The following is a 24,098-nucleotide window of genomic DNA, read 5'->3' on the forward strand; positions in this document are numbered from 1 at the left end:
AGCTTCTGCACAGCAAACGAAACAATCAACAAAATGGAACGGCAATCTACTGAATGGGAGAAAACATTTTCAAATCATCTATCTGATAAGAGACTAATATCCAAAATATATAAAGAACTCGTAAAATTCAATAGTAAATAAGCAAACAATTTGATTTCAAAAAATGAGCAGAGGATCTGAATATACATTTCTCTAAAGAAAGCATACAGATAGTCAACAGACATATGAAAAGAAGCTCAACATCACTAATCATCAGGGAAATGCAAGTCAAAACCACAATGAGCTATCACCTAACATCTGTTAGAATAGCTATTACCAAAAAAAAAAAAAGTTGGTAAGGATGTGGACCAAAGGGAACTCTCACGTACTGTTGGAGGAAATGTAAATTGGTGCAACTACTATGAAAAACAGTATGGGGTTAAGTTCCTCAAAAAATTAAAAGTAGATTTAACATATGATGCAATTATTCCACTTCTGGATGTCTATCTGAAGAAAACAAAAACACTAAATCAAAAAGATGTATGTACCCCCATGTTCTTTACAGCATTATTTACAATAGCCAAGATAAGGAAGCAACATAAATATACACTGGTAGATGAGTAGATAAAGGAGATCTGATACACACATAAATGGAATACCACTCCACCATAAAAAAGAATGAAATCTTGCCATTTACAACAACATGGATGAACCTTAAGGGAATGATTCTAAATGAAATGTCAGACAAGAAAGACAAATGCATATGACTTCATTTGCACGTGAAATCTAAAAAATAATACAAGTGAACAACAAAAGAAAACAAAACAAAAGTCATAGATACAGAGAACAAAATGGTGTTTGCCAGAGGGGAAGTGTGATGGGGAGAGGGTAAAACAGGTGAAGGGGGTCAAGAGGCACAAACTTCTAATTATAAAATAAATAAGTCATGGGGGTGTAACGTATAGCATGGTGACTGCAGTCAGCAATATTGTAGAGCATACTTGAAAGTTGAGAAACAAATTCTAAAAGTTAACTTTTAATGTATGGTGATGGATGGTAACAAGACTTATTGAGGTGATCACTTCACAATGAATACAACTACTGAATCATTACATTGTACACTTGAAATCGATGTGTTATATATCAATTACACCTCAACAACAAAAATAAGTGTTTTAAAAGATGGAAATAATCTTGCCTAAGCCAAGACCAGTCTAAGATTTTCCTAAAGCGTCCAGAGATTCATGTGAGCGCATTCTCTGGGTCACAGACCCTTACTCCTCTTCAAACATTTGTTTGGTAAATCAAAATGTGACTTTTTTATTCTGTTTGGCAGGCAGGAAACAACAAATCAGAGTCTTAAGGGATTGACAAAATATGTAGTTAGACACCGTCAATCACCATAAAAGAGCCTGCTTTTCCTTACATCAGACAAAGGTACATTTAGAACTTTCCAGTTCAACTAAAACATTGACCTCTATGACCACAAGCCCAGTAAGCAGTGCTAGTCACACTCCTCCACTGGGAAATGAAGCTACAATGTTGGGCAGTGAAAACATGCGAGACCAGGAACAGACCTGGACTCCCAATCTTTCCCACCACCTTCGACCAGACACTTTCCTAATTTTCAAACTGGAAGTGTGGAGAGAATAAATGATCCATTAAACTCTTTCCCATTCTAACTGTCTTTAATCCTACAATTCTAAAAGGAAGGTCAGGAAAAAGACTCTTGGCATGAAGACATTTTGAAATTTCTGTCAGTCACAGTGATACAAGAAAAAGAAAGGGGAAGAGATTGAGAAAGCGGTGCCCATTTGGCAAAGCTGATGTGGCAAAGGCCTAGAATTTGTTGACATAAGCAGCCTCCCCTCTGGATTTAGTGTTTGTGGGTTTTTTAAAAGGTGCTTCCCAAAATAATCAATGTTAAAATTCTAGGTGACTTACGTGTATATCTAAATGATCAATTAATGTTTGTCCTATAAGGGCTTTCTTTGTTCTTTTATTGTTATAAGAAGGTTAAACAATATGCTTATTTATTTCATAGCTTCACAAACAGGAAGGAGGCTTTAAATGGCTCAGTTTCACAATTTGGGGTAGATATATATTTAAAGAAATATTGCATAATTGCATAATGCACACTGCCTTTTCCTAAAATGCATCATACCAGAGCCAATTTTGGAAAACACAAATATGGGGTGGGTATATTTTGAAAACTGTGTGAACATAATAGATTCTTAATTAATATGTGTGGCTTTTATGGGAAATATTTGTTATTTTAAGACATCTGTCATACAAAAACAATTTCTGCTAGTGAAGAAAGTTAAAAAAAGCATGTAGTTTAAATTTTGTTTCTGAGTTACACTTCTTGTGTAAATGCCCAAGTTACTTTTGTCCTAAAGCATTTTAGTGTTCTATTAGAGAATACTAACTAAAAATATCTTCTAAACTACTAAGTAATTTATATAAATTTCATGTATAACCTTTATTTGTATGGCATTTATACGTGCAAATCATAATTTCATTTGTCATTATATCATCTGATTCTCATTCAGCACAATGGAATTGCCTTTATTCCTCATTTAGACATGGAGGAAATTAGGCTCCACATTTTTGATTTGCCTAAGGAATATGAACTAGAAAGTTCTAAGATGAGAATTTGAAACCTGATATTCCAATTCCAGTTGTAGTCCTTCTTCCCCATCCTCTATTCCTTTCTGCACTGTGGTGACACAGTACATCGAAAGGATTAAAAGATGGATTTTAGAGTCAAACAGAACTAGGTTCAACTCCTGCTTCTGGCACTGCCTGGTCCTGTGCCCTTGGGCAAGCTATTTTCTTCTTTGAGACCCATTTGTGAATTGAGCTAAAAATAGTTATACCCCACCCCACCCTAACAACACACGCCATGGGACTGTGGGAAGGATTAAATGGAATAATGCATGAAAAGCACATAGCAGAACGTTTCATAAATGTTAGCCATTGTTATGTTATTATGTAATCTAGAAAATATGTTTAGTTACACTGCGTGAAATACTTTCCATTTTTCAAAGGCACAACTGATACATGTGAAATCAAACCCTGAAAATTAATTTTTTAAACAGTAAATTCATATGCCAGATGCAAAGGATAGTATTTCATGGACAAAGACTCTAGTTTTTTAAGAGAAGTTATCTTTTGCTTTCTGTGGTTTCAAAACATTTCTTAATGTTAACATGTTCTTAATAATCTGAGCCATATGCAATTGTCATCTTTAAAATCAGATACTACAGAAAAGTGGCAATTTCATATGGCTCAGCCCAACAGATCAACAAACTACCCAACAGAAGATTTTTCAAGTTGCAAAGGGATTACTGAAAAAGTTGAACTTGAAAATTATTTCATTTTCAACATATTCTCATTTTAACAGATAAGGAAAGAATGATGCCACACTCCCTAGAATTAAGAATTAAAGAATACAACTTTCTCTTCTTGTCCTCAAGCACATACATGTATACCCCAGCTCCATATGAAATCCTGAGAGTAAAATTAGGTCTCAACCCCTGCAAATTCCCAAGGAGGGCACCAAAAGAACTGGACAGCAAGCATGCTGAGGAGATTGGCTGCTGTTGAAGTCACCTCCTGTGGTCTTGCCAAATGTCTGAAAGGGAATATGCCATGAGTCCTGTGTATTGGGGAAGATGGGGTGGATGTCCAGGGGGCAAGGGTAAGGAGTTTGGCATACCCGGATGGGGAAGTCCTTCTCTGTGGCACCCTGCTTGCCTCCAAGTGGGCATTTGTATGCTATTTGTTTAATTCTTTTTGTCTGTATGTCCGTGTCTTTATGCTTCTGGGTGCTCCTGATTTGCTCCTGGCCATGTCTCTTGTGTTGGACAGGGGTGACTTTGTGCCAGTCGGCTTCTGTGCCTGCGCGCTCGTTGGTGCGCTGGATGGGTGTGTCTGAGTGTCTGTGGCTGTATTTCCGTATAAGTCTGAGCATGTATATTGGGGTACAGTGTGCCTGTCTGTGCGTGTCTCGGTGGGCACTCTCATCTATTTCCGAATGCGAGAGAGTGCCTGAGTATTGCCATCTGCCCTGAGACCTCAAGCCGCACAGGCGCCCCAGGCAGACAGGTAGCAGCCCTGAAAGAGCTGGCACCTTCCAGTTGGCTGGTAAGCTCGCCAGAGCCGGCTTCAGCCTCCGGGGCCAGCCGAGAGAGCCCCGAGGGAGTGGTGGCCGACCCGCCCTCCTAGAGCAGTTGGGTCCCGCCCGGGCCAGCCCCAGGAGCAGGCAGGAGAGGGGAGGGAAGGGGCGGGAGAGGGCATGGGCCTCGCCCCTTTGGAGCTTCCCGCGTTCTATTGGTTGAAAGTTCTAGCACGTCACGGGGAGGGCGGTTCCCCTAAAGTCCTGGGCACATAACGGACAGCGCGCACTCAGAGACGGCTTCTCTAGAGCGCAAGCTGGAACTGGCTGGAACTGACGAGCACCGCGAGCCCAGAGCACCCCCAGAGCTGAGTGCACCACGCACCACTACCACACTCACACCCACGGCCGGCCGCTGAATGAGTCTTCCAGGTGCTCGCTTGCTGCCCGCAGCGCCCCGCCGGAGGTCCCCTCGCTGAGGGCGGCTGGTGCGCCGGCAGCCTGTGCGCTCACCTGCCAGCCTGCGCGCCATGGGGCAGCCCGGGAACCGCAGCGTCTTTTTGCTGGCGCCCAACGCAAGCCACGCGCCGGACCAAGACGTCACACTGGAACGGGACGAGGCCTGGGTGGTGGGCATGGGCATCCTCATGTCGCTTATTGTCCTGGCCATCGTGTTTGGAAACGTGCTGGTCATCACAGCCATTGCCAAGTTTGAGCGTCTGCAGACGGTCACCAACTACTTCATCACCTCCCTGGCCTGTGCTGACCTGGTCATGGGCCTGGCAGTGGTGCCCTTTGGGGCCTGCCACATCCTCATGAAAATGTGGACTTTTGGCAACTTCTGGTGTGAGTTTTGGACTTCCATTGACGTGTTGTGCGTCACGGCCAGCATTGAGACCCTGTGCGTGATCGCTGTGGATCGCTACTTTGCCATCACGTCACCCTTCAAGTATCAGTGCCTGCTGACCAAGAATAAGGCCCGGGTGGTCATTTTGATGGTATGGATCGTGTCTGGCCTAACGTCCTTCTTACCCATTCAGATGCACTGGTACCGGGCTAGCCACAAGGAAGCTATCAACTGCTATGCTAAGGAAACCTGCTGTGACTTCTTTACGAACCAACCCTATGCCATTGCCTCCTCCATTGTGTCCTTCTACCTTCCCCTGGTGGTCATGGTCTTTGTCTACTCCAGGGTGTTCCAGGTAGCCAAAAGGCAGCTCCAGAAGATCGACAAATCTGAGGGCCGCTTCCATGCCCAAAACATCAGTCAAGTGGAGCAGGATGGGCGGAGCGGTCTAGGACAACGCAGGACCTCCAAGTTCTACTTGAAGGAACACAAAGCCCTCAAGACTTTAGGCATTATCATGGGCACTTTCACCCTATGCTGGCTGCCCTTCTTCATTGTCAACATTGTGCACGTGATCCAGGATAACCTCATCCCTAAGGAAATCTACATCCTTCTAAACTGGTTGGGCTACATCAACTCTGCTTTCAATCCCCTTATCTACTGCCGGAGCCCAGATTTCAGGATTGCCTTCCAGGAGCTTCTCTGCCTGCGCAGGTCTTCATTGAAGGCCTATGGGAATGGCTGCTCCAGCAACAGCAATGACAGAACTGACTACACAGGGGAACAGAGTGGATATCACCTGGGGGAGGAGAAAGACAGTGAATTGCTGTGTGAAGACCCCCCAGGCACCGAAGACTTTGTGAACCAGCAAGGTACTGTGCCCGGTGATAGCACTGATTCACAAGGGAGGAATTGTAGTACAAATGACTCACTGCTGTAATGCAGGTTTTCTACTTTTTAAGACACCCCTTCTCTCCAATTCCCCACAACAAAACACTAAACAAACTATTTAACTTGAGTGTAATAAATTTAGAATAAAGTTGTACAGAGATGTGCAGGAGGAAAGATATCCTTCTGCCTTTTTTTTTTTTATTTTTTTAAGTTGTAAGAAAATATATTTGAGTAACTGTTTCTTGTACAGTTCAGTTCCTCTTTGCCTGGAACTTGTTAAGTTTATGTCTGAAGGGCTTCAGTCTCAAAGGACCTGGAGCTGCTATGTTTTGATGACTTTTCCTGCATATCTACCTCATTGATCAAGTATTAGGGGTAATATATTGCTGCTGGTAATTTGTATCTGAAGGAGACCTTCCTTCCTGCACCCTTGGACTGGAAGATATTGAGTCTCTCGGACCTTTCGCTGTGAACATGGACTCTCATCGCCCCTCTTATTTGCTCAAACGGGGTGTTGTAGGCAGGGACTTGAGGGGCAGCTTTGGTTGTTTTCCTGAGCAAAGTCTAAAGTTTACAGTAAATAAATTGTTTGACCATGACTTCATTGCACCTGTTTCTCCAAAACCCCTTGACTGGAGTGTGCTTGCCTCCCCCAATGGAAACTGCAGGTAACTATTTGTAATAACTGCCCAGTTACTTAATGTGGAATGACAGAGGAATGACACGCACTGATTGCTTAACCCTTTCGTTTGCCTTTGAATTTGCCACTGCAAACCTGAGTCTTTTCTAACACTGCTGCTCCCACATCAGTTCTTTCACCGAGTGCTCACCCAGCATAGTTCATCTTGCTCTTCCTACGAGTATTATTCCTGTGTTGTAACATCAGAAACACTGACGCATAGAACTGGAGTTATGGGCATTTGTTGTGTGCCTCCATGTGCCTCTGCTGCCCACCTTCCAGTTCTACTTGCTTTGCAGCTGCTTATATTTTTATCTTTGTCTTTTCTTATAGTAGAGATCTTCATACTGCATCAGGGCTTGGCATTTTGAGGATAAGGAAGTTCTTGTGAAAAAGCTGCTCAAACATAGCCCCGAAATTCCAAGGGAAATGAAAAAAGATGTCATGGGTTATAGGGAGAAAAGCTGGAAAACATGTCACTGATGAATACCTCATGATCTAGAAACAGAGTTTGAACCCTCCTCCTTTTGAACTGCTGTCCTTTTTTGCCCCCTCTCCCTGTGACTCTAGTCACTTCAGGATAAATCAAGATTTCTCAACCTCGTACTTTTAACATTTTCAGCCAGATAATTCTCCGCTGTGGAGGACTGTCCTCCACATTGTTGGATGTTCAGCAGCAGCCCTGGTCTCTACACACGAGATGCCAGGAGCATCCCCTGAGCTGTGACAACCAGAAATGTCTCCAGTCATTGCCAGATACCCCTACCTTGAGGGATGAAATTGCCCCTGGTTGAGAACCAGTTATAAACTTCAAAACTCTAAGCAGATGTTTAAATTCTGCCTAATATAACCACTTTATTTTGCAGAGCACCAGAGAGGGATTTTTCACAGGTTACCCCTGGGCCAGTGTTCTACTCCATCACCTTCCAAGCTTATTCTCCAGCTGCAGACGGACTGTGAGACATGAATCGTTTGGGAGGGTTTATCAATGAAGGCGAGGCCTCTGAGCCATTACTGCCTGTTTGTGGAGAGATTGTAACACTGTTAAGAGGCACGTAAAGGAAAATCATGAAAGTAAACACATTTCTTTTCCCACCCCCTTTCTATTTTTGCCTGTGTGTTTGAGCCAGAGCTTGGCCCAGGTTTGACGGAATGGATCGTCCTCCTTGGCAGTGCCAGCCAGGAGAGGTTCAGCCTGCAGGGTTTGTTGCCATTTCACTCGCTTACAAAGCTGACTCTACTTCTTTCTTCTCTTCTATCCCAGCTAGGGTGCCCAACCAGAAAAGCATTAGTCTCCTCTGCTTCCCATCAGCTCAGTGATGGGGTGTTTCCAGGCAAGCCCTGACGTCTCAAGAGAAAGTTAGCTGCCCGTGTTTCTAGAACATGCCATCAGGCTTTGGTGAGTGTGTGCCATTCAGCACTTCTGCTCTTTCTCCAAGGGCTTTCATACCTATTATCACATTCTTCTCCTGCTCTGGCCCCTGCACTCAGAGATGCAGGCAGCTTCTCCAGTTAATCTTCACACTCCTCATAGCCTCATGGGATCTCGGACTTGGAAGAGAAAGCATAAAAAGCATTTGACATCCAAAGAGACTGAAAGCCTGCAAGGGGGGCTGATCTGCCCAAGGTAAGAAGCCAAGGATGTCAGAGTCGGGGCTAAAGCCAGGGAACCCAGCTGTCATACCAGGAACTGGCGTATTCTCTCCACCACATTGTCATTGAATTCTGCCCTCACCCTCACTCGTGGAATCTTTTCCCTGAGGCTGTCACATTAACAAATTCATTTAAGCAGATGTTTTTATTTCTTTTGAGTCCTTAATAAAGAACACAGGCAGTACACAAATAATCTGCAACAGGGACAAGTGAAAGAATTATTCCTTTTTCTTGGCAAGTGTTCACTAGGATATCCTCAGCATTTAGGGAAATTGGAAGATTCCTTGACTCTTTATGACCTGAAGAGATTTCAAGCCACTCCAGGTAGAAATAGTCTTATTTAGAAGAAAAAAAAAGGTGGAAACTTTTCTATCATCATTTTAAGTCCCATGGACAATAAATATTATTAATAAACAATGTTATATAGATCCTTGTTTGACTAGAGGAGCATACAATGTAATTTCAGTTAAAAACTCTGCTATGAATGTTAGTTCATAAAGTCCCAGCTAAAATGGAGTTTAGCCTAATTCATGTTCATTTAGAAATACTTTAAATATAAGAACATTGATCTGTTTTGAGAGTTTGGACAAGCAAGAGCATTTTAAGCCTATCTCAGTTCCTTGCTTTCTATCTCCTTTTATTCTGCTTTGTTTCTTTGTGGAGGCAGGCATTTGTCAGTGTCTCTCTGTCCCTCTGTTTGCTGACAGGTTGGTTACATAAGGTTTGTGTTGGATTCATCGTCATAAAGTTGTCTTTGCCTGGACAGCAAGTTCTCGAAGTCTGTCAAATGAGAACCTTATCCTGAGATGCGAGCTGACAGGTGTGCAAAGTGGCAGGCCAGGGTGGGCCTCCTTGCTGAGATCATAATTGGAAGAGGGAATCTGGGGAAAAGGGAGCTGGGAAATAGGAACTGTCCTTACACGATGCTGAAAATGTTTCTGATGTACCTACTGCCTAAAGAAGCCTAGACCAGTATCAGTCAGGGGGTATTTACAACTACTGTATGCAGCAGGAGAAAAATATGGGTTTTAGTCTCTGAATTCTGGAGCATACTATTAATAATACTATATAGATATCTTCTATGAAATCTTACTAAATATTAGGGACTGTGTTAAACACTATTGGGGGCTTCCCTGGTGGCTCAGATGCTAAAGAATCCACCTGCAATGTAGGAGACCTGGGTTCGGTCCCTGGGTAGGGAAGATCCCCTGGAGAAGGGAATGGCAACTCAACTCCAGTATTCTTGCCTGGCGAACTTCATGAACAAAGGAGCCTGGCAGGCTACAGTCCATGGGGTTGCAAAGAGTCAGACAGGACTGAGTGACTAACACTTTCACTTCTTTCACTTTAGGCACCTTTTAGGCACTGTGTGACCTTGACAGTCTTATGAGGTAGGTAGCAAAATCATATTTATCTAACAAATGAAGTACCTAAGTTTCAGAAAGGTGAAGTCACTTTCCAAAGTCACACAGCCAGCTAGTTGCAGGGTCAGGACTGGAACCCAAGTCTGTGTGATTCCTGAACACACGGAAACCAGGGAGCAGCATGCACCAGTTCATAGTCCATGCCAAAGCAAGTGTAAGAACTGGAAATGCAATACCTTGTTGAGAGAAGAGGGCGATTGCTGTGGGTTGGGGCAGGGAGGAATGTTCCCTTGGAAGCATGTGACTGCAGGGTTTGTTGGGAACTGGGACGGGAAACCAATCACTGAAGTACCTGGTTTGCTTCCCCGAGTCTCTGCTTTGTCTTCTCGTCAGAGAATCAGGCCAGATTGAAAAGAGGATATGAAACTTTAAAACAAGCACAAGGTAAAGCAGGAATGCAGCCTCACATCCTGGAAAATTCATTTTCTGGTTCCAAATTTGGGAAGGTCTGCTACATTGAGCAGGTAGCTGGACAGTATGGAAAATATGACCTGCCTTGGTGGCCCTCTGCATGTGCTGGCCATTTTGAGCTAGGATTCTAGGTCAATGGAGATGAACTTCTGACAACAGAGAGCAATGAGGGTTAACACACCTGGAAGGATGCTTTCTATTGACGGTATAGCCTCCACTAAATTCAGCCCTGTGCTAACCCCTACTTCACACAGTGCAAATACAATTTGAAGGAGGAATTTTTGAAATACCTAAGAGAACAAACTTTCTAACCACTTTCAAGAACTTGAGAAATTCTTGTGTCTTATGAATAACAGGAGGCAAGGTGAGGTGAAAAGAGGCCTGGACTGGGGTTCATGCAACTAGATTTCAGGTCTCAACTCAGACTCTCCTCTGTCTGTTTGCCTGTCTCTTTCTCTGAAGTTGGGTAAGGCAGTTTTCCTGTTTTCTCAGTGGACCTCACTTTGCTCATCTGTAGAATAGTGAGGCTTGTGCAGGTGGTCTCTAAGCTCTGCTCAGCTCTGAATTCATATAGCCATTAATTAAGAGGCTAATTAGAGACAGCAGTTTGTTTCTAATTAGAGCTGATAGCATTTGTCATATAAAGAATGGTTTAATATACCAGGGGTGGTCAGCTTGCAGAAGAGAATGGCATGAAGCACAATCTGGTGCATGATCATTGCCTTCAAATATTTAAGGACCATCTGGGGAAGAGGAGCATATCTGTTTTATATGAATACCAGAAGGCAAGTAGAAGCTTACAGGAAGATAGATTCATGTTCAGGGAAAGGAAAACTTTGCTGAGAGTGAAACAGGTTCTCTATCAGAATAGTGAGTCTCCTGTCATTGGAAGCATTCAAGAGAAGTGCAAATAAAGCTCTGTGTGGGATGAAGCACAAAAAGTTCCTACACTGAGCAGGGCTTAGACTAAGACCCTTTCCAAATCTGTGATTCTTTGTCCCTGAAAACAATACACCTAAATGTTCTTAAAAAAATATTCAGACCGTTCCCTAATTCCAGCCGGCCTTCTCCCCAATTCCTCTGGACTTCAGAGGTTTCACTGCATTCCTAACCAGGAAACCTCCAGGGGAAATCAGGATCTCAAAAGTCCTTGGCCATGGGGGAAATCCAGAAATAGAGCAATAAGGTTAAGCAGTTTTCCAAACTATCAGACCTTTTCATCAGCTGCTCTTCCCATGCCTTTTGCAAATGACCTACTAACTCCCAGAGAGAAAATACTGAGAGCTGCAAAGTCCTCTCTGCAAAGGCTATTACATCCTTCTCCACCCTTGGAATCATTGCACTTCCTGCGGTCTTTCTGTCACCCTCACAGGACAGGAAGGAAGGGAGACAGGTTGCTAGCCAGCACAGGGAGCACTTCAAAGCCCTCTGGCCCACGAGTCTGAGGACCTGGGAACTGTGTAATATACCCCTAAGCACTGAGCAGCCTCGGGCAGATCACTTGCTTTCTCTAGACCTGTTTCATCATCTCTTAGCAGAGAGAGTTTGGTTTACATAAGTCCCACCTTTCCTTCTTTCTCCAAAATTCTGTAAGATTTCAGGAAGTATTCAGTGCTACACATCTGGTTGTATGGCTTTTATTTTAAAAGTACATTTTTACCTTGCTAAAAAAATAATAGAACTCATTCTGAAACTTTAAAAATCTATTAAAGCACAAAATGAGATGTGTGTGTGTGTGCACTTGCTCAGTCGTGTTGTACTCCTTGCAGCCCCATAGACTATAGCCCACCAGGTTCCTCTGTCCATGGAATTTTCCAGGCAAGAATGCTGGAATGGGTTGCCATTTCCTGCTCCAGGGGATCTTCCCAACCTAGGGATCAAGCCCACGTCTCTTATACCTCCTGCATTGGCAAGCAGTTTCTTTACCACTAGCACCACATGCAAAGCCCCACAAAATGAGATAAATCACACATAACGTTATTACCTAGAGATACATCACATTGTTAAATGTGATGTTATGCTTTCAGTCTTTGTCCTAAGCATGGCTATACAACTGGGCTGAAATATATTTTAAAATAAAAAACAGAATTAGATTATTCAACAATTTTGGGCCCATTGATAATACTTTAATAGATGCTTTTGAACTATGGTGTTGGAGAAGACTCTTGAGAGTCCCTTGGACTGCAAGGAGATCCAATCAATCCATCCTAAAGGAGATCAATCCTGGGTGTTCATTGGAAGGGCTGATGTTGAAGCTGAAACTCCAATACTTTGGCCACATCATGCGAAGAGTTGACTCATTGGAAAAGACCCTGATGCTGGGTAGGATTGGGGGCAGGAGGAGAAGGGGATGACAGAGGATGAGATAGTTGGATGGCATCACTGACTCGATGGACATGGGTTTGGGTAGACTCCGGGAGTTGGTGATGGACAGAGAGGCCTGGCATGCTGCAATTCATGGGGTCGCAAAGAGTCAGACACGACTGAGCAACTGAACTGAACTGAACTGAATATGTTTTATGTATAATATGATCTAGATATCACAATAGCTACTGGCCTGGCAATAGAGGATTTAGCAGTTTTTCGACTTTGGAGTACAAAGAAGCATCATTCCAGAACATCTGGATCAAGAGATCTGAGTTAGAGCCTAAGAATCTGCATTTTAGCATGATCCCATGGATTTTTCCAAGGACCATATTTTTAGGAACAAGGTTACAGAGATAGATTTTGTACATCAAGCAGAACCCCTCCTCTCTTGTTGCTAGTGGATGAAAAGTATGTTTCTGTACTATACTTGTCTCTTTGAAAGCATGCTTTCTGCACCTGGCCTCTGATCTGCTTTCAGAGCATGGGAAACTAACCATGAACTGCCAGGGCAGGGCTTTATCTGCTTTGTTAAGTCTCTCTGACCCACCCGGTTGACTTGTGTTAAAATCAATCTATTCAAGTTATATAGTGACCAATACCTACCATTTGAAAAGTGCAACAGCAGGTTTCTATTCCATAGAGCACCTGTTGTGATCATGACGGCTAATAACTACAGTGTGTTTACTGGGAGCCAGGCCTTGTACTTGGTGATTCTCCTGCATGATCTTGTTTAGTACTCACAGCAACCCTACAATATAGGTACTATTATCTTGGTCCCCGTTTCATGAATTAGGAAAGTGAAACTCGAAGGGGTCAACTAAGTTGCTGAAGATTACAGACCATACTGAAATAGAACCCACATATCCTGAACCAGAGCCTAGTGTTTTACCACTAGGATAGGCGATCTTTCCCCCTGTAGGGGATCAGGTAAGAGAGGAGAGAGACAATGATAAGAAGAAATTTTTAATGGGTGTTTTATTTGTGTTTTTATTCCCTGGGGATTCTTTTCAGAGAGGTTTGATCGATTTCTGAGCCTTGAAACTAAAGGGTAAGCCTATATCCTCTAGGTAAGCAGTGGTTAAGGGTAGACTAGGAAACCAGATTGCCTGAAAGTTGGCAGCACACTCTTTCACCATTATTCAAGCACGGTTTGAGTGATCTTCCCCTACCAGGGCCAGGGAGGAGGCAGAGGGTGGCGCTCGCTAATAGCACATGGATTTGTGTGAGTCCAGTCACTTTAGGGGCAGGGAGCCCCTGACATCTGGAAAAGGGGTGCCCTTCCCATTTCTCTGCCCAGGTCTGTGTCTGCATTAGAGTCTCCACAGTAGAGAATATCAGGGAAGTATGGGTAATGAGAGAATGCATACCTTCTTAGTGTGCTAAGAAACCCTAGATTCCAAGAGGCAAGCTCAGCATCAAGGTAATACAGGGGCCAGGAGATGACCATCTCTCCTGGCTTGTCTTATTATTTTTCTAGTGCTATGAGGGAAAGGGACCTCCCTGGTAGCTCAGCAGTAAAGAATCCACCTGCAATGCAGGAGACATAGGCAAAGCGGGTTCAGTCTCTGTATTGGGAAGATCACCTAGAGTGGGCATGGCAACCCACTCTGGTATTCTTGCTGGGAAAACCCTGTGGACAGAGGAGCCTGTTGGGCTACAGTCCACGGGGTCGCAAAGACATGACTGAAGTGACGGAGCACGCACGCACGCATAAGGAAAAGACTGGAGTTTCTGAATGTGTTCATTTCTCCAGGAAGAGAAAACAGTTTTTGAAACCACAGCAGCAACACCCATGGCAAAGCAGAATTGGATTCCTAGGTAATCCCTGCTTTCTTTCGATCGTACCGTGTTGGCTTTGCAGCCTCAGGACTTGTGCCCAGAAGCCACGGATGCTGTTGGGGAGTTTCCTTCATTATTAGACAATTCTGTCTCTACAATACTGCCTAGTGTTTCTCTTTATAAAAATTATAATAGATGTCCCTAAATATTATAGTCAACCCTGACAATGTGCCAGGGTTTTATTGTTATGTTTAAGAGCGGTTCACAGTTCTCACAGAATGTATTGCAATAGTAAGTCTGTTCTGCTCACAAATATTCAGACTTCCTTTCTTCTTTCAGTTCCCACAGTGTCTTTTTATAAATCCAAATGCTCACCTAGCCTCCTCTCTAAGAGAATCGAGGTTCAGTCTCGAGGGTGTGTGGTGAACAGCCTTAGAAATCACTTTCTATGAAATTGTGGAAGAGTTGGTGGTGTTGGTTTAGGTAGTGAGCCTTTTGACATTATTTTATGTTACTGCAGTGTGTCCCAAAACTTACAGAGTCCCAAAATGATTTAGGCTGAGAAAATGCACATTCCTGACCCTCATCCCTAGATTCTAACAGGACTGTAGTTAGGGGACAGGGACCTGCATTTTATCACTACTTCCCCAGAGGACTGTGATGCAGGTGCTCCTAGGATTGCAGTTTGGGGACCTACGGATCACACTGTCTTCCTCACCCCATTCCTCCTGTTCAAGAGCACAGAGTGGAGATGTAAAAATTGATTCTATACAGCTGCATACATTCACAAAAGTAATCATTCTATCAAATAAACAGAATCCTAATTTCCCTGTGTTATCAAATAAAACAATGTAGTTGAAAATAATTTATAAATGATAAAAAGTTACTATGAAAGACAGCAGTGATAATAAAGTGCATTGAGCAATTAGGCACTTGATTAAAAATGTGTTTGTGACAGCATGGCATCGACACAGTTATACCCCATAATAGCATCACTGTCCCAGACCCTCGGCATGTAGACCAAGAAACAGCAGCACAGAAAGAAAAAAGGATATTGCTGCAGGGATGGACTCTTTGTCCAGTGCTCCTTCCTCCTGGACACTCTGCTATGATTAAGTCAAATCATACTGAGGTCTATCTGAATCAGTTTGCCTAATTCACATAAACCCCCCTACTTAGCAGTCTGAAGAGGAACCCACCCAGCTGCAGAGAAGAGGGTGATTATACACATACATACACCTCCACGGACGCACACACCCAAATAAATACACATAATACTCATGGACTTTTACATTGATGCCTGCACCTGTATCAGCACAAACACATACACATGCATTTTCACTTAGATGTATGGACACGTCTCTGTTCTTTTGTGTATACTCCCATATGAATATGTACACAGGTACTAGGACCACACCCATATCAGCACAAATACATACACATGCATTTTCAATTAAATGTCTGGACACGTCTTTGTTCTTCTGTGTATACTCCCATAGGAATATGCACACAGGTACTAGGACACAGACATGCTTAACCCAAACATTCTCCCTTAGATAAATACACTTAGGGATTCATAAGTATACTTTTACATGCTCCAAATGAGAAAATATGTCATGTCACATAATCATGGTCCCATTGCTACCTAAGAACACACAGGTTCCTGTGCTGGCCCTTCTTCCTGGGTAAGTTTATATATACCCCTGATTCAATATACATCTGTTGAGTCCTAACAAGTGGCAGGAATTGTTAGGTGCTGAAGATCAGTGAGTGAACAAAAATAGTTTATGTTTGCCCTTATTGAGTTTGTATTGAGGGATTTTTTTTTTAATGCATGCAGATTTTTTAACTGTAACAGTTTCTATGAAGAGACTCAGAGTGTTTTGAAGGAATCTGTCTAATTCTGAGAGATTAGTAAACATTAGTAAACATTCCCCCAAAGAAGTACAGCTTCAGCTGAGAGCTGAAGGAGGTCTAGATAATTTCTGGAACAGGAGAGGAGGGCAGAACATTCCACTCAGGGAGAAAAGCATGACCTAAATCCTGTAGTGAAAGGAAACCTCATGCCTAAGAAGGACTAAGCAAAGGTCAATGTAGAGAAGGTGTGCAAAGAGATGGAGTGTAACAGGACTACACATAAAGGGCTTTTTAAGCTGCATTAGGATTTAGTTCTTTATCCTAAAAGCATTTAAAAGCCACTTATGTTTACAGCAGAGATCAGATTTTGTATTTTGAGAGATCAGATTTGTATCTCTGAAGATATAACTACCCACACAAAAGCATTCTCAATACAGGTAAGTGCACACATACGGGTTTCTATGTATACTTGTGTGTTTTCCTAAAATGCATATTTACATGTAAGTATTCACTTGCAAACTCTGCCTCTGTAAACACACCCCTATGTATTTATATGCATGGTATATAGAAATCCAGTGGGCATTAGGAGGCAAAGAAACACCTTCCTTGCTGGGTACCACCAGTTCTAACTAAGCTGGCCCCTGGTGCAGGGACAAGGGAAGTGGTGTATCAGATCTGAGCCCTCTGACTTTGGAGCTCTGGGCTTTGAGGCCTGGCTTCATGACTGTACTTCCAGCTCTGCTCCCCCTCTTCTTGGCTCAGAGCACTCAGTGACAAGGTGGGGTTTCTTCCAGAACAGGGTAATTCACTATTCTAGGCCCAGGCCAGGAGGGGAGGAAGGGCAGGTCGGGTTGCATAAAGATTGCCTTGTGCCCTCCCAGAACTGTAAGCAGAGCCTCTGCCCAGCTCCAAGCATGAAGTAATCTTTGCATAGAGTCAGCAATCTGAGATATAAACACAAGCATCCACAATCAGAGGATCATAATGGGGCTCAAAGTAGTGTGTTCCATCAGTAACCACTGTGTGAAATGGGACATGGAGGAAGAAAAAGAGAAAGCCTGGCAAGAAAGCCTTTTCAAGGCAATATGTCTGTGACCATCATTGCCCCTGGCACAGAAAGCATATGTTAATACATATTTACACATACAGATTTTCTGCAAGCAGGTATACCATCTCACAGCAAGTAATTTATCAGCCACAAAACCCTACATTATTTTCCCCTCCAAAGAACTAGAAGTACTAGAAGTACACTTATGCACATTTTGCTCCAGTTTACCAGCAAAGCCAGTAAGGCCCTTGACCAAAGGCAGTGACAGCCTCCAGGGAGATCAATAGAAACATTCATGAAGAATTAAAGACTCATCTAGAGCCAGTATTCTTGCCTGGAGAATCCCATGGACAGAGGAGCCTGGCGGGCTATAGTCCATGGGATCGCAAGAGTCGGACACAACTTGGCGACTAAACTACCACTAGAGCCTTACACTTAGACTCTTAAGGATGTTCCCAAGTGATTTTTTTATATTCTAAAGACTCCTACACACTGAGATTTTATATTTTCAAATACGTGCTTGCAAAATGTTTTCCTCTACAATTAAAAGGAATTATATAATGTAATTTGAAGCTCTTTTTATTTGCTTCATGCTATGTAAGGAACATTCTTCTTTTCTTTCAGTCAGGTGTTCTTTTATGCTATTACAAAAGCAAAGTATTACTTTGCCAACAAAGGTCCATATAGTCCAAGCTATGGTTTTTCCAGTAGTCATGTATGATTGTAAGAGTTGGACCATAAAGAAGGCTGATACTGAAGAACTGATGCTTTTGAACTGTGGTGCTAGAAAAGACTCTAGAGAGTCCCTTGGACAGCAAGGAGATCAAACCAGTCAATCCTGAAGGAAATCGACTCTGAATATTCATTGGAAGGACTGATGCTGAAGCTGAAGCTCCAATACTTTGGCCACTTAATGTGAAGAGCCAACTCACTGGAAAAGACCCTGATGCTGGGAAAGATTGAGGGCAAAAAGAGAAGGGGGCAACAGAGGATGAGATAATTGGATGGCATTGTTGACTCAATGGACATGAGTTTGAGCAAATTCTGGGAGAGAGTGAAGGACAAGGAAGCCTGGCATGCTGCAGTCCATGGGGTTGCAGAGTTGGACACGATTGAGCAACTGAACAACAACAAGCAGCAAAGTACCATATGCATCAAGGACTGACTGAAGCCCACAGCACTGTGCCACGGGGCTTCGGTGTAGCAATTCCTCATATTTATCTAGCACTTGGCAGTTTACAAAGGGCTTTTTTATAAGCCATCTTATCTAATCCTCTTAACTCTGAGGTCAACATGGTTGTTCCCATTTCACAGATAAAAAGATTGAGGTTCAAAACTTGCTTAAAGGCATGGCACTAAGACATAGCAGGGTCTTCATACTCAGTCTACATTCTCATATGCAGAAAAAAACACAAGTGTTTTCACACTCTGCTATCCTCCTGACCCAGGGCACTTCTTGCTGTATTTTCCTGTTTTCTGCTGGAATTTAACTTAAAAATTTAGAGTTAACACTCCCCAGCACAGAAACCACAGCTTCTGAGCTGCAGATAAGTGATTACCAGTCCCCGGGATGCTTTCAATACTGACAAGCCCTGGGCTTGTGTGAGCTCATGCTAGGTGTAGGCAGGGCCTCACTCTATCAACTATGACTTAGAGCAGAAGCTCCAAGCCTTCTGGGTTTCTCGTGTCAGTCACCAGATGCACTTTCACCATGTCAGAGCTAAAGAATCACATGTCCTGCTTTACATACATGCCCTGCTGGCAACTTAGGGCTCCACCGAGGCTGTCCTTGTTTACTCTGCCGAATTCCTCTTGGATCAGGATGTTCCTATAGGAAGACCCAGTGTGATTTACTGTCCCAATCCCACATCCATTGGGCCACAACCTAGCCTGCTTTTAAGGGCCAAGTTCCACACCTTGATAAAAATTGCAGGCTCCAGGAAGTATTTCAATTTCTTGAAAATGGCTTGTGTTGGGTTGAAATTATTTCAATCAGAGCAATTAAGTGTTCTTGGTTTACACACACATCTTCTAACAGAACTGCCTTCAGCACAGGTGAACTCTATTTAATGGATCTGGGCAAGCTTGGAGTGAATGACAAATCTAACCACAAGGAAAGCTCCTGTTGGCCATCTCTCCTCCGCATCAGAGTATAAGTTTATCTGGTTTACTTAGCTTTCTAAGCAATGTGTGACTAATTTGTTCATTCATTCATTCAAAAGATGTTTGAACACTTCTATATGCCAGAACCTGTGCTAACCACCAAGGATACAGCAGTGACTGAGGTAGACATGGTTGATACTGTTGTTTTAGTTTCTTATAATCTAATGGAGAAGACAGACAATGAGAAGGGAATTATAAATGATGTTTGGACCAAGTTCCGTATACTCACACCAGGAAAACTTAAGTATACTAATGAACAGGAGTAAAGGGTGGGAAATTGGCTTCTGAATTTTGCCAGGACATTCAGAAAGTTATTTACTATCTGTCGATCTCAGACTGGCCTCTAATAATGCATAAAAATATTACTATCACTTCTTTAAAAATGTCTCTGGGAAAATCGGAGTTGATGGTGTCTCACAAAGTTATCAATTGTTGCTATCTTGATCCACCTCTGAAATACTGTGCCCAGTTCTGACAGTCACACATTTTCAAGGGAGCATTTGGGGCCTTTCTAGGCTTGCCAGATTCAACAGATAAAAATACAGGACATCCAGTTTCAGATAAGCAATGAGTTCTTTTTCATATAAGTTTGTCCCAAATATTGCACAGAACATGCCGACACCAAAAGTTACTTAATTCAAATTTAACTGGGCACCCTGTATTTTAAACTGACAGCCCTGTTACAGAACCAGAGGGAAGAATGTGAAGAAAACCAAACACCCTGTCTCAAAATGAATAGTTGAAGGAGACTGGTTTTTTAGCTTGGAGACAATAGTAAGAATGTTGACCTGTGTAGGGAAGCATTTTCCAAACAGGGTTTCTAAAAGTATATATAGAAAATAGTAAAAGTATATACTAGGAGGGGAAAAAAACATTTTGAGATGAAAAAAAAAATCGAGAGGTTGAGAGTTTGGGAAATATTGCATGCCCGGTATTTCCATTTTGGAATCCATACTCTGCATCAGCATAGTAAACATTCTGAGCAGCCTTGCAGGAAACATATCTGGTTGACCTGATTTAACCTAGCATGCCCACAGAATGCTATTTATGGGCTTTTGTCTGTTTGTTTTGATATGTTTGTTTTATAGAGGACACCTATTAACACTGTGCAAACTTACTACTCCGCTCAGCACACTTTGGAGAATGCTGGTAGAAAATACAAACATCGTCTTCAAATATCCAAGAGTCTTGCTGAGTAAGAGGGAAGCAGATTCAATCTTTGTAAACCAAAGGGCAAATCTGGTCCCAGTGCATGAACACATTCGGGCAACAGATTCTTGGCCCAGTTTGAAGGCTAGAACTTTCTAACAATTTCAAGAGTCTGAAAGGTAATGAGCTCCCTGTTCTTGGAGACATTAAAGCAGAAACAAAACTGCCATCAGGGATAGTAGAGGAAATTCCTTTTATATGTAGGAAATTCTCTGGGTCTGCTATGAAAGGCATATTTACATAAAACACAGAACAACAAACTGTCTTTAAAACTTTGTCCCACGATGTATATTATACCCTTTCTGTTTCTGAGTCCATCCATCTCGGAGTCACTCTTTCTCTGTTCCTTTCACATCTATGAGCCAAAACCTTCTGGGAGACTGGTCCTCACAAGTTAGTGATCTTTACTGTGATCAGGACATCTTCATAGTCTAGCCCAGCTACCTTGAGTCCTGGCTTTTAGGAACTCCACTCTGAGCCTCTGGGAGGGCCTTATAAACCTGAGATGTAGCATAGAACTCACAGTTGAACTTAGCAGTCCAGAAAAACATAGGATCTGGAGAAACCCAGCCCAACATACCTCTAGGACTATGAGACTGCCCTATGCAGTGTCCGTGGTCCAGTACAGATCACTTCATATCTAAGGCACTCAGCATAATAAAAGACAACAGAGGGTCAGATCCCAGCTCTGCCCCTTCCTGAGTCTATGACCTGGACAAAATGCTTAACCTCTCCAAATGGTATTCCCCTCTGTGGGGAAAAAAACAACAACAGAAATGATGACACCTGTATCATAACACTATGAAAATTAAAAGAGATTAAAAGTGCATAAATGACCCAGCAGAATGCCCAGTACACAGTGGACGTTGAGCAAATGTTTATTTAATGGATGACTGTGATTGTTACTATCATGGTAAAAGCTTCCAAGTAAGTTAAAAGACTTCTCTAGAAATTCACTAATCAGTGTGCCAAGATTTCAGGCCCCAGCCAAAGTGACACACTGGAAATTGTCTCTGACGCCTTCCTTTTGAGAATCCATGCTTAAGAACATAAAGTAATGCATTCGTATTAGAGATTACACTTTTCCCGCCTGTGGTGCTAGGGCCAGGGCTAGGAAGAGCACTGAACTCAGGGGCAGGTTGCCCCGGTTCTTGGTTTAAGTGACTGCAACTTTATCCATTCTGGATTCCAGTTCTTGTCTATAAAATAAAGAAAGGGGTTGGACTAGGATAGTTTCTAGGTTCCATTAGCTGTGCCTTTGATTTGGAGCAGCAAATGCAGATATTTAATTGGTCCATAGTACTTAATGAAACCAAAGGTGTGTATGTGTGTGTGTGTACACAAGCCCATGTGTGTCTGCACATGGCCACATGAGTATACTCAGGGTGCTTTGAAATCACTTTAAGAGTTGCCTGCTCTTGTGCTTGTCAGTAGATTTGGGAACTAAAAAGTTAGACCTAGAGTTAGTTTTGAAGCAGTGATATGAGCTCTGGCCTCAGAATGGGGAGAGCTGGGTTCGAGTTCCAGCCTGACTCTGCCAGCAAAGCTTGTCTCCACCTACAGGGTGTGATGCTAACCTTCCTTCCCACCTCTTCCTCCCCATCTTTCACGTGAGAGGCTTGTTTCCAGGATCTCCAAGCTTTGTGTCTCTTGGGAAAACGTCTCTGATCTATTTTCGCTTGGATTTGCATGCTCTCCACAAGGATTATCATCTGACTGACTCAAGTTTTGCTTATTTCTTTTCTTTGACCTGCTCTGGTTTCATAACACAAGCTCTCTAGCCAATTTTAGCCCTTCTTGGATTATGGGAGTGTCGAAGTGAAGGTATTTCAGCATTTGTCACAGTTTCTGCCTAGGATCTCTGTCTTCCCCCTTCCCCACCCTGCCCCACCCCCGACGCTCCCTTTTCTTCTGCAGAAGCAAAAGCCCTCCCCCTCCCTGGATGACACGCTAAGTGCAGTCTGGTTTTCACATTAGCTGAGTGGAGGCCCTGGAGTCAGAAATCCTTGGCACATGAGTCACTTTGTCTCTTTGTGCCTCATTTCCCCCAACTATAAATAGGTGGAGTCTCCTGCACTTTCTCGTCTCCCGGTGTGTGAGGGCCCCGTGGAGGTGGTTTTGTGAGATGAGGTCTCCCTTTCCCATTGGCAGGTCTGAACATCAGAGCCAGAAGGGATTCTCTAGGAAACAAAGTGTCTCTGTCTCTGTGCATCTCTTGCTTGTGGCTCCCTCCAGACCCACTTCATCACTGTCTGAATGAACCTTCTACCACAGAGAACTCAGTCTCTGCTAGAGATCCTTCAATGGCTCCCTATTCCTCTCAGGATAAAAGCTTCAGCAGGTGAGCCCACAAGGAAGCATAGTGGAAGCTCACATTGGGAAGTAATGATGCAGCCCACAGTGTACTCCTTCATTCAGTCCTGTGAGGTTCCACAGGCAGTGTGCTGGGAATAAATAGAGGAGTAAGACCTGGGCCCTGAGTTTAAGAAGCTTATGCATTTTGTGAAAAGGTATGGAAAACAATAATGTTCTCAGTTTTTAAGTACTGGAAGTGCTCTTAGAAATCACTGACCTTGCCCTACTGCCTCATTTTTACAGTAGTGGAAACTGTAAAATCTTACAGAACTGGCAAATTATAAGAAAATGTGTCTTGTAATAGGTCTCCCTGCATCTGCTCTGCCTCTGTCACCAGGAATCATTCTTCATCCAGAGTCATCTTTCTGAAGGGCATGAAACCATGTCCCTCCATGGGAAAGTTCTCTGTGGCCCCCACTGCAGCTAAAATAAAAGCCAAACTTCTTCCCAGGCCTCTGTGTGGACTGGTCTGTGCAACCTGGCTGGCTGTCCCCTCTGACTGGAATGCGCTTCTCCCAGATCTGTCAGGCTTCTTTGTGCTATTCAGTCTCAACTCTGAAGACACCACCTCAGGGGTGCCCTCCCTGACCATACATGCAAGACTGATGCACAGCACGACTCCAGTCATTCTCCTTCCCATCCCCCTGACTGGACACATTCACAGCATGGACCACCATCTGCATCATCTTGCATGTTTACTTATTTTTCTTCATTATCTGTGTCTACTCACTAGAGGGTTTGCTGCAGGGGAGCTGATATTTGCTCCTGTCTTTAGCAGAATTGGCTCATAGTTGATACATAAGAAATATTTGCTGAATAACTAAACTAACAAAGGAAAACATATTGAAGGAAATTTGAAAATGCAGAACAGTATAAAGAAGTAAACAAAAATCACTCATATTTCCCTCTTCTGAATTTTACTTCTGTTAATATTTTAGATTATTTTTATAGGTTTTTTATGTGTGTGTATATATATACATATATACTAAATAGCATGTATTTAAAATTTAAGATTATACTAAGTTGTGGTTTATATCCTGCTTTTAAACTTACCTCTATTTTGTGTCTCATATGAATGTATCAAAAGTAATTTAAGCATTTCCCTATTGTTGGACAATGATAATTTAATTTTTTCTAACTGATCTGCTTTCTGTCCAAGCCATTCTGATAGAACTTGGCCTTTAAGGTACCTGTGATAACTGTTCCTTGCCATGAGTAGTTGGCCAGGAACAGGAAATATCTACAGACCAACTCTCAGTCTTGTCTGTTTTTTGTGACCTCTTTCAGTGGGGATTGACTTAGTTGGTAATCTATTT

The 24,098-nt window shown here is 42.9% G+C and overlaps 2 protein-coding genes across 2 annotated transcripts in view; one reads left to right on the plus strand and one right to left on the minus strand.

Moving 5' to 3' along the window:
• The window catches only part of SH3TC2 (SH3 domain and tetratricopeptide repeats 2), a 364,632-nt gene that overhangs the window by 141,709 nt on the left and 198,825 nt on the right, over positions 1-24,098 (minus strand). The gene's annotated exons all lie outside the window — the stretch shown is intronic.
• ADRB2 (adrenoceptor beta 2) lies at positions 4,392-6,436 on the plus strand. Its single transcript, XM_081495718.1, has one exon. It carries the CDS (start codon positions 4,630-4,632, stop codon positions 5,884-5,886), a length of 1,257 nt encoding a protein of 418 aa, XP_081351844.1. The 5' UTR covers positions 4,392-4,629; the 3' UTR covers positions 5,887-6,436.

This window comes from Giraffa tippelskirchi, chromosome 6 (genome assembly GCF_054371585.1).
Source record: "Giraffa tippelskirchi isolate mGirTip1 chromosome 6, T2T-mGirTip1v1.2.pri, whole genome shotgun sequence".
In the NCBI taxonomy this organism is placed as follows: Eukaryota; Metazoa; Chordata; class Mammalia; order Artiodactyla; family Giraffidae; genus Giraffa; species Giraffa tippelskirchi.

Excerpts from the sequence above, each read along its gene's own strand:
- ADRB2 (XM_081495718.1), top strand. The coding sequence starts at position 4,630 with ATGGGGCAGCCCGGGAACCGCAGCGTCTTTTTGCTGGCGCCCAACGCA.